At 50.6% G+C, this 14,647-nt stretch overlaps 1 protein-coding gene and 1 long non-coding RNA gene across 18 annotated transcripts in view; one reads left to right on the top strand and one right to left on the bottom strand.

The window, feature by feature from the left end:
- Positions 1 to 14,647, top strand: part of ARSG (arylsulfatase G) — a 129,636-nt gene that overhangs the window by 44,042 nt on the left and 70,947 nt on the right. For all 15 annotated transcript variants that reach the window (XR_014820886.1, XR_014820887.1, XR_014820888.1 and 12 more), the window contains one exon: positions 324 to 1,085. Coding sequence is in view for 12 of the 15 variants with exons in the window: in XM_021066718.2 (XP_020922377.1) it covers positions 868 to 1,085 (218 nt within the window). In the remaining 3 variants the exon portion in view is untranslated. The remainder of the gene's footprint in view (positions 1 to 323; positions 1,086 to 14,647) is intronic.
- LOC110255982 (uncharacterized) lies at positions 4,643 to 14,105 on the bottom strand. Of its 3 annotated transcripts, none has more exons than XR_002337055.2 (4): positions 13,965 to 14,100; positions 10,433 to 10,529; positions 9,918 to 10,030; positions 4,643 to 4,776 (listed from the first exon to the last, which is right to left on the bottom strand). It is a non-coding gene; the product is annotated as an uncharacterized LOC110255982 (long non-coding RNA). The 3 variants fall into 3 exon arrangements; XR_014820892.1 differs by lacking the exon at positions 4,643 to 4,776 and adding an exon at positions 7,581 to 7,839 and having other exon boundaries at positions 10,433 to 10,551; positions 13,965 to 14,105; XR_002337054.2 differs by lacking the exon at positions 4,643 to 4,776 and adding an exon at positions 7,581 to 7,839.

Below are 14,647 nucleotides of genomic sequence, written 5' to 3'. Positions count from 1 at the left end.
GGAGCACTGGGATTTTGTAGAGCTGGATACCAGTCCGGGCCCCATCCAGAACACGGGGCCTGCGTATTCTCATCGAGATGGCCCGCGGGTTGACAGAGAGCATCTCGAGTGTCACTTCCAAGCCTGTAATGATAGGTCTATGGCACATATTACTAGCCATCACTGTTTCTCAGGTGGGGAAACTGATGAACCCCATTCCATATTCAAATAAGGAGGAAAACATCTGTTGGCGTGGAAAAGTGATTATTTCCTAAGCTACTGAGTAAAACACAGCTGCCCTGGCAGTTTTAACTCTGTTTTCTTGTCAATTTTTGTTCTTTCAGGAAACCTTACAGACACACGAAGCCTTCAACCATCTGGAACTCAGAAACTCGACTGGGGCCGACTGTGGCTTCTAGAACGTCCAGGTGTTCGGCAGATGTGAGCGTCTATCCCGTACTCGCCAGCTGGTGACCCAGACAGAGGCAAGACTCGTGCTGCGGCTCTCACACCCCTGAGCACAGAGGGGTCATTTTCCAAGAGGCCAAGGAACAGAGTTGTTGACACTGGTGTCTGATTAACCCACACGGCCAGTCACCTCCCGGAGCTGCAGGCGAGAGAGCCAAGTTCAGGGTTGCCAGTTTCCTGACCCTCTTGAATTAGGATTCCAGATGGGGACCTCTCTTCGGTAGCCCCCACCATCACCTAGAGCCATCACCCCGCCACCACCACCACCATCATCAGAAGCACTTTCTCGCAAACCCAGCCCGGCTCTCCATTGCATTGAACCCCCTGCATTGAACGGGAGCAGAAGGGAGCGCTCGGCCAGGTCTCCAGCCGTGGCCAAAAGCCATCCCTGCCCACGATCGGAATCCTCCCCTTATCACCATGGCTGGGCTCTTCCTGAAGGTTTTTTTGGTGGGGGTGAGTTCCCTCGGATGTCTTTATCCTTTCATGGATTTTTGCTTCCGTGGGGAAACAAGAGGCCAGAAACCGAATTTCGTGATCATTTTGGCAGATGACATGGGGTGGGGTGACCTGGGAGCAAACTGGGCAGAAACGAAGGACACTGCCAACCTTGATAAGCTGGCTGCAGAAGGAATGAGGTGAGTCCTGAAGATGCTAAGCCGGCATCGCTTCCCATGTCTTACCTTGAACTTTCTTGGGGGGAGGGGCAACGGAAAGCTCTTAAAGAGCAATTGGTGGGTCCCTGTGGATTTAATTAATTGACTGATGAATTTGGTTTGGAGCCAGTACAGCATCATGAAGAAGTACATTGTCCATCCATCCATCCAGGAACACATTTTATGTGTGTCTGTCTGGGTGCATGTATTAGGAGCTGGGAACAGAAAGGTGAACAGAATAAAAATCCTTGCCCTTGAGGTCTGGTAGTGGAGACAGGTTGCAAGGAAAGTACAGATTACAGTCTAGTCCATGAGCCTGCATCAAGAATTTTTGGAGTCTGTGAGGAGGGTGTGGGCTCCAGCCTGCAGGGTGAGAGGGAGAAGGTGACCTTTGAAGAGTAACTGAAAGTCAGCGGGCCACACAAAGGCCAAAGGACTTATTTGTGAGCAGACAGGACTTAGCGGTCCATTTAAACCTTCCAATCCTTCAAAGGCATTTTGTGATCTTTTTTTTTTTTTTTAAAAATTAATTTTATTGATGTATAGTTGATTTACAAGGTGTCATTACTTTCTGGTGTACAGCAAAGTGATTCGTGTATGCATATACACACATCTCTCCCCAAACAGGTTATCACCAATCATTGAGTAGATTTCTCTGCTAGTCAGTAGGTCCCTGATGACCATCCAGTCCAATACAACTGGGTGCTTCCGCCAATCCCAGACTCCCAGTCCCTCCCCCCCACCCCCACCCCCACCCCCACCCGTCCCCTTTGGTAACCATTAGTTTTTCAAAGTCTGTGAGTCCGTTTCTGTTCTGAACATACATAAGTTCATTTGTATCTTGTATTTATTTATATTTTTATTACTATTATTATTTTTGTCTTTTTAGGGCTGTGCCAGCAGCCTATGGAGGTTCCCAGGCTAGGGGATCGAATCGGAGCTGTAGCTGCCAGCCTGCTCCATAACCACAGCAACTCGGGATCTGAGCCACGTCTGCGACCTACACCACAGCTCACAGCAATGCCAGATCTTTAACCCACTGAGCAAGGCCAGGGATGGAACGTGCATCCTCATGGATGCTAGTCAGGTTCGTTTCTGCTGAGCTGTGACAGGAACTCCTGTATCTTCTTTTTTAGATTCCACATATAAGGGATATTATATGATGTTTGTCTTTCCCTGTCTAACTTGACTTAGTGTGATAATCTCTACGTCCATCCATGTTGCTGCAAATGGCTTATTTCATTCTTTTTTATGGCTGAGTAGTATTCCATTGTATAGATGTACCACATCTTTTTAATCCATTCCTCTGGTGATGGACATTCATGTTACTTCCACGTCTTGGCTATTGTGAAGAGTGCTGCAGTGAACATTGGGGTGCATGTATCTTTTTGGATTATGATTTTCTTCAGGTGGATGCTCAGCAGTGGGATTTGCTGGATGGCACAGTAGTTCTGTTTTTAGCTTTTTTGTGGAAACCCCGTACTGTTTTTCACAGGGGTTGTACCAGTTTACATTCCCACCAACAGGGTAGGAGGAGGCATTTTGTGACCTTACGCTGCAATCCAGACTCAAGAGCAGCTTCCAAGACCGCGCGTCCCCAACACAGTTCTTCGTGGGGCCCCTTCTGTCTCCCCGCTGCCCTCAGTTGTTGCCTCCCTGTGTTTGGGCCTCCCCTCCGTGATTCGTTCTTCCTGACCCACTTTCCACTCCTGTCTAATTGGTTTCTACTCACCGTTTGCTTCCCAATTCGCAGGAGGGCCTCAGGGACGCTCTCTTGGGTGGCCTGGGTGTGCCCTGCCATCACCTTTGCTGCTCTCCATGGTGATGGCTCCACCATCTGACCACCAGATGTTGGTTTGAACAGCCTCACCCCCAAATCTGTGTCTCCCTCACGATGTGACCTTATTTGGGAGAAGGGGCTTTACAAACATAATGAGTTAAAGGCTTGTGGGATAGCATACTTGTTTTAGAGGGGGTCCCAAATCCAAGGATGAGTGTCCCCATGAGAAGAGAAGAGGACACAGAGCGACACACAGAAGAGAAAGTGATGTGGAGACGGATGGAGTGATGTGCCTACAGGCCGGCGATACCAAGGTTTCCTGGCAACCAGAGAAGCTGGGGGAGGCAAGGAACACGTTCTCCCTCTGAGCCTCCAGGAGAAACCAACCCTGCCAGCATCTTTTCTTTTCTTTTTTTGTTTTTTCTTTTTAGGGCCGAAACCTTCGGCATATGGAAGTTCCCAGGCTAGGGGGCAAATTGGTGTTATAGCCGCTGGCCCATGCCACAGCAACCCCGGATTCGAGCTGCATCTGTGACCTATGCCGTGGCTTGTGGGCAACGCCGTATCCTTCACCCACTGAGTGAGGCCAGGAATCAAACCCGCGTTCTCATGGATACAAGTTGGGTTCATTACTGCTGAGCCACAGCAGGAACTCCCGGCCCCTGCCGGCATCTCAATGAAATCTTTTCTTTTTTCTCTTTTTCACTGTGCCTGGAAGCACGTAGAAGTTCCTGGGCCAGAGATTGAAACCGTGCCCACAGCAGTGACAACACCGGATCCTTAACCCGCTGCTCCACCAGCTTCTTTTGATGAAAACGGAAAGATTTTTAATGAATTAATTAATCTAATCTCTTCTTAGGCCCGCACCTGCTGCATATGGAAGTTCCCAGGCTAGGAGTCGAATTGGAGCTGCAGCTGCCGGCCTACACCACAGCCACAGCAACACTGGATTCGAGCAGCATCTGAAACCTATGCTGCAGCTTGTGACAACGTTGGCTCCTTAATCCAGTGATTGAAGCCAGGAATTGAACCCACATCCTCACGGATCCTAGTCGAGTTCTTAACCCACTGGTCCACAATGGGAGCTCTCTCTCTTTTTCTCTTTTCTTTTTAATAACACGCAGAGCTTTTTTTTTCTTTTCTCTTCTTTTTTGGCAGCCCCGAGGCATTTTACTGAGTTCCCTTCTTCCCCCGTCATATTCCCAGCACAGTGCCTGATGCCTAGTGGGCAATTCGTGAATATTCGTTCATCAATAAATGGGCTTCAGGAGTTCAAGGTGCTTGGAAATGTGACCCCAAGTGTTTGAGGTCAGATTTTTTTTTTTCTCCCCAGGGGGAGAGTTAATCCATAGCATTTACCAGCTCCTCAGCGGGAACCAGGTTGCCACATGCTCAAGAACTTCTGCTTTTAGTGTCGCATGGGTTTGTGGGGAAATATCTGGCCCATCATTGAAACCGAGATTTGTGAGACCCAGGCAGGCTTCTCCGGAGCTGTCCCCCAGCCGGAGCTCAGCCCGAGCCGAAGGGGCAGCTCGTGGGGCCAGGGGCAGACACGGCTGGGTGTGTTTTCCCCCCCTTGCGGAAACGATTCCCTCCATCTGAGTCTTGTGACAGGGGCCAGGCGGAGGGCCCTCTGGCCCGAGGTCGAGGGCTGTTCGCTCTGCGCCTTGTTGACAGGAAAGCGAGCTTCCTGTGAGGCCAGGGGTTGACTAATCCTGGGCTTTTCCCCCTGCCTACTCACCGCCCGGGGGGAACCATGCCTTTCGGTCAAGAACGCTCATTGCCAAACAGGCTGTCAGGGGGGCTTGAGAAACGGCCTCTGCTCCTGTCTCCTTTGGACGCGTATGCGTCTTTCCCAGGATTGCAGCCACGGAGGACTATAAATTCGGGGGCCTGCAGAAAAGAGAATGAAATGATGCCCTTTGCAGCAACTCGTATGGACCTAGAGGTGATTCTCCCGAGTGAAGTAGGCCAGACAAAGACAGATGTCCGACGACATTGCTGATACGGGGAATCCAAAACAGGGAGACAAATGAGCTTATTTCCAAACCAGAAACAGACGCACACAGAAAACAAATGTATGGTTACCAAAGGGGAAAGGGGGAGTTCCCGTCGTGGCGCAGTGGTTAACGAATCCAACTAGGAACCATGAGGTTGCGGGTTCGGTCCCTGGCCTCGCTCAGTGGGTTAACGATCCAGCGTTGCCGTGAGCTGTGGTGTAGGTTGCAGACGCGGCTCGGATCCCGTGTTGCTGTGGCTCTGGCCTAGGCTGGTGGCTACAGCTCCGATTCAACCCCTAGCCTGGGAACCTCCATATGCCGCGGGAGCGGCCCAAGAAATAGCAACAACAACAACAACAACAAAAGACAAAAGACAAAGGGGAAAGGGGAAGAGGGGGGATAAATTCAGAGTTTGGGATTAACAGATACACGTGACTTTATATAAAATAGATAAACAAGGACCTACCGTATAGCACGGGGAATCCTATTCAAGAACTTGTTATAACCTACAATGGAAAAGCCTCTATTCTAGCCTCTCGCAGTTCAGAGGTGAGAAGTTTAATCAAGGGGTCGGATTTCCTGCGGTGCTACAGGGGGTTATGGGTGCAGCTCAGATTCAATCCCGGCCCTGGGGCACTTCCATGTGCCAAGTGCCGCAGGTGCAGCCATAAAAATTTCATCAACCGATCAATCAATCAATCAATCGATTAATCAATGGAGGTTCTGTACCCACCTCATAGAATGCTGTGAGGAGTAAATGAAGTCATGCACCTAAGAATGTGCTCAACCAGCCGGGAAGGTGTGATGGCCAAGGGCTCAGATGCCTGGCATCTCCCCCTGCCCATCGCCAAGCCTCTCCCCGCACTCCTGACCGTGTGCTTATTTTTGGTCCTCAGACACAACTTTTGTCTGCCTTAGGGCTTTTGCACCGACTGTTCCCTCTTACCAGCAAGCTCTCCCCTCAGACTTCAAGTGTCTGGTCCCTTCCCTTCCTTCTCATCTCTGCTCTGATGCCACATCCTTGAGGAGATCTCTCCTGACTGGCGTCTCCAACACTGCCTTCCTTCACGCGTGTCTCTTCCCTTTTCTCCCCATTTATTTCAATGACCCATATCACTGTTGACCTCATCTTGGTTTATTTCTCTCTCTCTCTTTTTTTTTTTTTTTTTTTGTCTTTTTAGGGCCACACCCACAGCATATGGAAGTTTCCAGGCTAGGGGTCAAATTGGAGCTGCACCTGCTGGCCTACACCACAGCCACAGCAATGCAGGGTCTGAGCCGTGTCTGCAGCCTACACCACAGCTCACGGCAACGCCGGATCCTTAACCCACTGAGCGAAGACAGGGATCGAACCTGTGTCCTCATGGATACTAGTCAGGTTCATTACCACTGAGCCTTGATGGAAAGTCCAGTTTACTTCTTTATTGCCTGTCTCTCACCCTGCAATGTTTTATCTAGGATGGAGATAGAACTATCTTATTTATCTTGTTTCTTTATTGCCTGTCTCTCACCCTGCAATGTTTTATCTAGGATGGAGATAGAACTATCTTATTAATCTTGTTCATGCCTCCAAGTGCTTACAACAAGGCCTGGATCATGGTAGGTGCTCAAGAAAATATTTGTGCACAGATTCAGACGCTTGGGTCTAATCTTCTGAACCTGAAGGGGTGAGTTATCCACAGCATGGAATTTGGAACCAGGCTGCCCGGGTCTGTCACTTACTAGCCCTGGGACACTGGGCTCATTTCAAAACTTTGCCTGGCCTGGATCTGCTCAGCTCTGAAATGGGACGTTGAAATTCCCAATATGGCTCAGCGTAGCAAATCCCACTAGTATCCATGAGGAAGGGGGTTTGATTCCTGGCCTCGCTCAGTGGGTTAAGGATCCAGCGTTGCCCTGAGCTGTGGTGTAGGTTGCAGACTCAGCTTGGATCTGACATTGCCGTGGCTGTGGTGTAGGCCGGCCGCTATAGCTCCAATTCAACCCCTAGCCTGGGAGCCTCCACATGCTGTTGGTACAGCCCTAAACAACAAAAAACCATCCAACCAACCAACCAACCAACCAACCAACCAACAAAAAAATGAAACATTAATGGGGTGTTTCTGTGCCTTGGGTTAAGGATCCAGCATTCTCACAGCTGGGGTTGCTGCTATGGGGCTTGCTGGATCCCTGGCCCTGGAACTTCCATATGCCGTGGGCGTGGCCAAAAAAAAAAAAAAAAGTAAAATGGGACAATAAGGGGATCATCGTGGGTCATTTGGAGGAGAAAATGAGTTAGGTCTTATACAGCAATAGAAGATTCCTGGCAAATGTTCGTGCGTGGTAGGTGTCAGCTGTTACCATGCGCTGTACCACTGGCTCTGAGGCCCTGTCCTCCTCCCATCCCCCTCGCCTGGCTGCAGGGTCATGTGTGTTTGCTCGGCTTGGGTTCCAGAAGCACCTCACTTGGTCTGTGTCAGACCCGGATCCCTCCCCACGCGGCGCCGTAGAACTCAGCTGTCTTTGTGGAATCTGCTGGATTCAGCTCGTTCCTGGGCCAGGGCCGCAAGGCCTGAAGGCCACACTTAAATGCATCTATACGTGTGCACTTTGGGGTTGGAGCCCCTGAGCTGTTTTGAGTTGCAGGTGTCCTGAAGAGGGAGCGTGCTCCCAAACTCGGCCTCGGTCCACTGTGCCGAATAGAATATGGAGACAGAGTTTGGGGCGAAGGGGAAAAAAAAAATAGCTTTATTGTCTTACCAGGCAAAGGAGGCCACAGCAGGCTCGTGCCCTAAAGACCGTGCCCTCTTTTGGGAGAGAATAGGAAGTGATCTTAGAATTTGGGAGTGGAAAATAGGGCTGCAGATTAGGATCAGGGTAGATGCAAGCTTTCGACCTTCTTCAGAGGTGGTGTTTCGTGGCCCTGGGACTGTTCTGTGCTCCCCTCTCTGGTCTTCATTTGTTGGGGGTTTTAGTTCTGCAGAAGAACTCAAAGATATTGTTATGTATATTCTTTGAAGAGGAACCAGGACCTGCCCCCAAGCTGCACTCCTGTTTCTTTTCTTTTCTTTTCTTTTTTGGCCGATCCATGGCAAATGGAGTTCCGAGGCCAGGGATCAGAACTGAGCTGCACAGTTGCAACTTACACTGCAGCTGCAGCAACACCGCTATTTTAACCCACTATTGCCAGTGCTGGGCATCGAACCTGTGTCCTGGTGCTGCAGAGATGCCATCCCCTCCCTTCCCTGATTAGCAACTGTTTGAACCTGCCCTTTGTAACTCAGGGAAGGTCATGGAGCCTGAAGCGTATTCCCTAAAAACAAGAAATGGGGGACCCAGGAAGGCTTGTGAGCCCAGGAGCCCCCCAGGGTCCTGCTCAGTTTCAAGAGTGTCACTGAAACCTGGCCTCTGCCCACTGAGGCCGAATGGAATATCGGAGACAGAGTTTTGAGTGAAGGAGAAAAAAATAGCTTTACCACTTTGCTAGACAAAGGGGGACAACAGCTGGCTAGTGCCTAAAAAAATCAGTGTCCCAACGGGGGAGGACTTGGTGAGAAGTTTTATAGCAGTAGTTCAAGGGCGGCATTGCCGACAAGGATCCGGGTGTGTGTCGGGCCTGCCTTCCTTTAATCTGGCCTCAGGGGGTCACCCGATGAGCTTCTGTGGTTCTCAAGGTTCTCAACCTTGACTTTCTTCTGGAATGAAGACTGCTTCATCACATAAACATCTCCCACTTGTTGGGAGTTTTAGTTCTGCTCCCCAAATGAAAGCTCAAAGATACTGTTCTGTGTATCCTTTGAGGGGTTGAGGGGGGACCAGGACTCTGCCCCCAGGCTGCCCTATTGTTTCTTGGCTGCTCCTCCCCTGTCTCTGCATCCCCTCCAGTTCCAGGGCCAACACTGGATCCTTAACTCAATGCATCAGGCCAGGGATGGAACTGGCTCCTCCACAGAATCAAGCCAGATCGTCCACCCCCTGCGCCACCGTGGGAACTCCACTTGTTTTCTGTTTTAGAATCCAAATGTACGTGCAGTCGTACAGTCTTTGTCTTTCTCTGACTTCGTTCCCTTAGCATGATGCCTTCGCGGTCTGTCCATGTCGTTGCAACTGTTCAGTCTTTTTTATGGCTGAGTCATAGTCCATTGTGCAGAGACACCACATCGTCTTTATCTATTCGGCTCTCGAGGAGCACTTAGTTGCTTCAGAGTCTTACTGTTGTAAATGAGGCCGCAGTGAACATAGGGGTGAGCTTGGCAGGATCTCGTAAATATCCTGATGTGTGGAACCTGACTTGGAAGCTGTGACCTCTCATCCGTTCACCTTTGCTTTCTCTTCCTCTCTGCTCCACCCCTTCTCTGCCCTCAATTTAATTTTGAATCAAGTTTGTGCTGCCTGAGAGGTCCAGGCCATGACTTAGCTCAGAATCAGAGATCGATTGTTCCCCCCCACCTCCGCCGCCCCGTGCCCCCTCCCTCCAAGGTCAGAGTCTCCCAGGGGCTTGAGGCTGTTTCTAAAAAGGGCCTCGCTGAGGACTGAACTGAGACGTCAACTCAGTCAAACACTGGGGTGTGATTTCTCTTTTCAGAATCAGCTTTTTGCAAAACCTCCTCGGCTCTGTTCCCTCTGGGGACTTTCTCAGCCCTTCGGCCACCTTTGGGATCTTGCTGTATCCTGAAGGAAGAGGACACCCAGGCTGGCGCTGGAGGCTGTAGGGCAGTGAGGTCTGGGGGACCCCCGAGAGAGCAGGGGCCCAGAGAACTTTCCGAACGAGACTTATATTGGCAAGAGAAAGACCCTCCCCTGGCCATGCCATCCTCTTCCATCTCTATCTGTGCCAGCCCCCTGGCCCCACAGAGTAATTCGGGTTCAGGGTGGAGGACCCTTCTCAGGGAGAAGTCCTCCTGTCCCATCACCCTCACCTGTAACGCGGCTATTTGCTCGGAGAGGTCCTATCCTATGGGCCCCTCGTAAACTCTCAGCCTCATGGGTCAGGCACTTGCCTCTTTGTCCTTGGTTAAGTAGGTCAAATAGACAGAAAAATCATGTGATGCCTACCTGTCCACTGGGGCAAGGTGCAGACCGGGTTCTAACCTCATGTCTCTGTGTAGCCGACGGGGCTCTGCAGGAACATGGTGATCTAGATGCCAGTCACTCTGAGAGACGAGGAACTGAAATATTAACCAGAGAGGCCTTGGTGCCAGCCTGCTTCGCAATCGCAAGTTCAAAATAGCCTGTCCAGCAGCTCTCATTTGTTCTGCTCTTAAACCTCCCAACGAACAGTCATTCAACAATGAATCTCTGCTAAGGGCAGGTATGAGTCATGCTGGGAGACCCCCAGCCAGTTCTGCCCTTGAGAGGTTGACAGCCTGGTGGCATATAAAGGCAGGAAGACCAGGCTTTCGAGTGAATGCGGAAGGAAGAGCAAGAACTCCTGATGTGTCTCCCACCTCTGGGGCTTTTATAACCTGAGATGGATGTAATTGAATTGACATCCTAGGGAACAGAATTAGCACATTACGAATACATGGGTCACAGGCAAGAATGAGAAAAGTCCGGGCTGGGCTTCTCACCTTTTGGGTGATGAAGTTCAGAATGAAAGGCCATTTCTCCAGAGGAAGGCAGGAGGTCCTCAATAAAGCTTGTCTGTTAGGACCTGAATGCTGAGCCCTTAAAGATGAGTAGGAATTAGCTAGAGGAAGGGGGAGGAAAGAGGGTCGTAGGCAGAGGGAAAAGTATGGGCAAGGACCTGGAATTGAAAGATGCCCATCACTCAAATATTCATAGAGCCCCCCCACCCCCCACCCCTGGCCTGTACAGGCACTGTCCCAGGTACTGGGGGTGCCTTTATGATCTAAACAATAAAAAGCCCTCACTCTTTCAGGGCTGGCTTGCATTCTAGTGGTCGAGTAAGGCTGGGATAGGGTGTGCAAAGGCTGGACCCATCCATGCAACAGCTGACCAAAAGCATCCTGTGTGTACTCAGATGTTTGGGGAGACCTGAGGGCTGAATTCATGGACCCACCTTTGGGATGGATTGCTCTAGCTCACTAGGCATGGCTCACACTGGTGGCTGGGAGGGCAGAGAGCATATTGCCAGAACCTCCAGAATGGCTCGGCTGGTGGCAACAGGGAAAAGTGTCTGATCTAGGAGGTGTGGAGATGCCTGTGTGTGTCCTTCCTTGAGTGTGAATGTGCAAGTATCCACAATGAGGGTGTGAAAAGGAAAGGGGGAACTTGCCAAGGATCATATTAAGTTTAGCTGCCAGAAACATTTTTTTTTTTTTTGAAAAGAGTGAGAATAGGAGTGGATGGGTGGATGGATGGATGGGTAGATGGATGGACTGGTGGGTGGATGGGTTGATGAAAGGATGGGTGGATGGGTGGCTGGCTGGCTGGGTTGATGGATGAATGGATGGACGGATGGGTAGTTGGATGGATGGATGGATGGATGAATGGATTGGTGGATGGATGGATGAATGGATTGGTGGATGGATGGATGAATGGATGGGTGGATGGATGGATGGATGAATGGATTGGTGGATGGGTGGATGGGTGGATGGATGGATGGGTGGATGGATGGATGAATGGATTGGTGGATGGATGGATGGGTGGATGGATGGATGGATGGGTGGATGGATGGATGGATGGATGGGTGGATGGGTGGATGAATGGATGGATGGGTGGATGGATGGGTGGATGGATGGGTGGATGGGTGGATGGGTGGATGGATGGATGGGTGGATGGATTGGTGGATGGGTGGATGGGTGGATGGATGGATGGGTGGATGGATGGGTGGATGGGTGGATGGATGGATGGGTGGATGGATGGGTGGATGGGTGGATGAATGGATGGATGGGTGGATGGATGGGTGGATGGATGGGTGGATGGGTGGATGAATGGATGGATGGGTGGATGGATGGGTGGATGGATGGGTGGATGGGTGGATGAATGGATGGATGGGTGGATGGATGGATGGGTGGATGGATGGATGGATGGATGGATGGATGGATGGATGGGTGGATGGATGGGTGGATGGGTGGATGGATGGATGGGTGGATGGGTGGATGGATGGATGGGTGGATGGGTGGATGGATGGATGGGTGGATGGATTGGTGGATGGGTGGATGGGTGGATGGATGGATGGGTGGATGGATGGGTGGATGGGTGGATGGATGGATGGGTGGATGGATGGATGGGTGGATGGATGGGTGGATGGGTGGATGAATGGATGGATGGGTGGATGGATGGGTGGATGGATGGGTGGATGGGTGGATGAATGGATGGATGGGTGGATGGATGGATGGGTGGATGGGTGGATGGATGGATGGGTGGATGGATTGGTGGATGGGTGGATGGGTGGATGGATGGATGGGTGGATGGATGGATGGATGGATGGATGGGTGGATGGGTGGATGGATGGATGGGTGGATGGATGGATGGATGGATGGGTGGATGAATGGATGGATGGGTGGATGGATGGGTGGATGGATGGGTGGATGGGTGGATGAATGGATGGATGGGTGGATGGATGGATGGATGGATGGGTGGATGGGTGGATGGGTGGATAGATGGATCGATGGATGGATGAATGGGTGAGTGAATGAGTAAGCAAAACACACCAAATTGGCTATTTGCTGCCACATTTTCTTGTAGTTTGCAAAGGGCCTGCCTGTGAGTTGTCTTACTAGCCTTCCCATATAACAGAAGATGGCACGGAGGCTGAGCTGAGCTGGCACAGCCATGTCCCACTTCAGCCTTTTTCCAGGTCTCTCTACTACTCTGTTCCTCTGCACTCAAAGGCACAACAGATGATTTTAGAAACCCATTTCCACCTCCAAGCCTTTAAATTATGAATGGAGCACAGATAGCTTTTATTCCAGTCACATGGCAATTTAGAGAGTCGCCACAGCAGGCCTCATCATCTATTTTCAATTCCTTATAAATGAAGGCTGGACATGCTTAACTTCGCGATGTTATGTCTCTCCAGGGCTTTCGAGGCAGCGTTTCCAGCGCTAACATTCCCTGATTCTAATCCACATAATTTATGCGATGGCGAGTTGCTTGGGTTTCTGTCTGGCTGTGTCTTAATTTGCGTTGATTTTCCTGTTAACAGGCTGCTGTAATGTCTGGCTCTGTATTTCTAGCTTTGCCTTACAATGTAGTTTCAGCCTTTAATTAGGACCCCTGTTGGTGAACTAGCCTGAGCCTGCCCAGATAGATTTGGGGAAAAACAAAAGAAGCTTTCCAAAGAGCAAGGCCACTTTATTGCTTATTAATTAGTCCCTGCCAAATGGAGACAGAGGCTGGGACAGGGGAAAGGTGACACTGAAGTCAGTTCATTGAGCCGCATGGGGTGTTGTTAGGTATTTTTTTGGTGGTGGTGGTGGGGGGGAACAGTCAGGGCTCTCCAAACCCTTGGAAATAAAGGAAATCAAATGGTTTCTGAGAGTTAAGCTGTGAACTTTAACATGCAGTGGGGAAGGGATTGAGCCCTAAAAACATCAGCTTAAACCATTATGTGGAAAATAATTATGTTTTTTTCCGATCAAACAACCTCGGGCCTCTCTCTTCAAGTTTTGCTTGTTCATTCACCAGCTTTTGCTGGAGCAGCCCCATCCACCAAAGCACTCTGCTTGGGGCTGGAGGTGCGCCTTGAAGCCCCATCCTCGTAGAACCTACAGTCTGGGGAGGAGCTTTCATCTTGCCATGGAAATGTGCTCGCGTTGTTTCAAGAGGGTGGTGTTGACCTCGTCAAGGGGAGACCACACTCAGCACAGTTGTTAAAAACAGGCCAGCAATGAAATGAAATGAAATAAGAGTTTCCATTGTGGCTCAGCTGGTTAAGAACCCGACTAGTATCCATGAGCATGCGAGTTCGCTCATTGGGGCTCAGGGCTTCTACGTACGTACGTATATTTTTGGAAGGACCCAAACATTCGGTCCACAGCCTCAGGCCAGAGAAGTGGTGATTGACCACCTTTGAGCATCTCAGACCCACTGGCAAAGGTCAGTCCACAGTGAACCAAAGTCCCCTAAGCTGAGCGCATGGAAGGACTTTTGACCCGTTTGAACTCCCTTTGTATTCAGTGAGGCCACACTCACCAAGGCAAACGTTGGATTCTGGCTTCCCACGTCATCTGTGCGCAGGAAGGGGACACGCTGACCTTACTGACACTGGTTCCTCTGCCCGTCCCGGGAAGTCAGCTGGGAAATGGGCATTCCGGTGTCTCTCATGGGCTCACGGGGTTCGTGTGGCTGTGAGTCAGGCCAGCAGGGTTGGCGCCACCAGGAGTGAGTGAGTCTCAGGACTGTCCCAGCCCAAGACCAGAGATTAGTTTTAAGGTCGTTCCTGGCATGGACCAGCTCGGCCCCACCCGGCCTTCTTCCAAGTGGAAAGGGAAGTGGGAGGAACGTGGCCTCTGGGCTGGGCAGGCCCCGGGTTCAAGTTCGAGCTCTGTCATTTCCCAAGTGGAGGGATCTACCGCCTTTGTGGCAGAGCAGAGATGAGACTGAGTAGGAGGCATTGGGTTCATACCAGCTGCATGGTCTTGGGAAAGCTGCTTAAACGCGCTGCTTTTCCTTCCCTGTCTGTAAAATGGAACTCTGCTGATTTGAAATAACGTATGTAATATGATTAGGGTAGGAGCCACTTGATAAATGGTAGCTATTTTTAGTAGCCTAAGCCAGACCGCCATCAAGTGAACACATATTCATAAGCTAGGTCTCAGCTTACATGTAACTTTTTGGAGGAAAAACAACTTGAGGGCAGGGACTGACCCTGTTCT

The sequence above is a fragment of the Sus scrofa genome, chromosome 12, assembly GCF_054392235.1.
Source record: "Sus scrofa isolate SSC_HxYL_T2T_F1_AM1 chromosome 12, Sscrofa_HxYL_maternal_Yorkshire_Landrace_v2.0, whole genome shotgun sequence".
NCBI lineage: Eukaryota > Metazoa > Chordata > Mammalia > Artiodactyla > Suidae > Sus > Sus scrofa.
The sequence above is the reverse complement of the archived record's forward strand: the minus strand, read 5'-3'. Positions and strand labels throughout refer to the sequence as shown.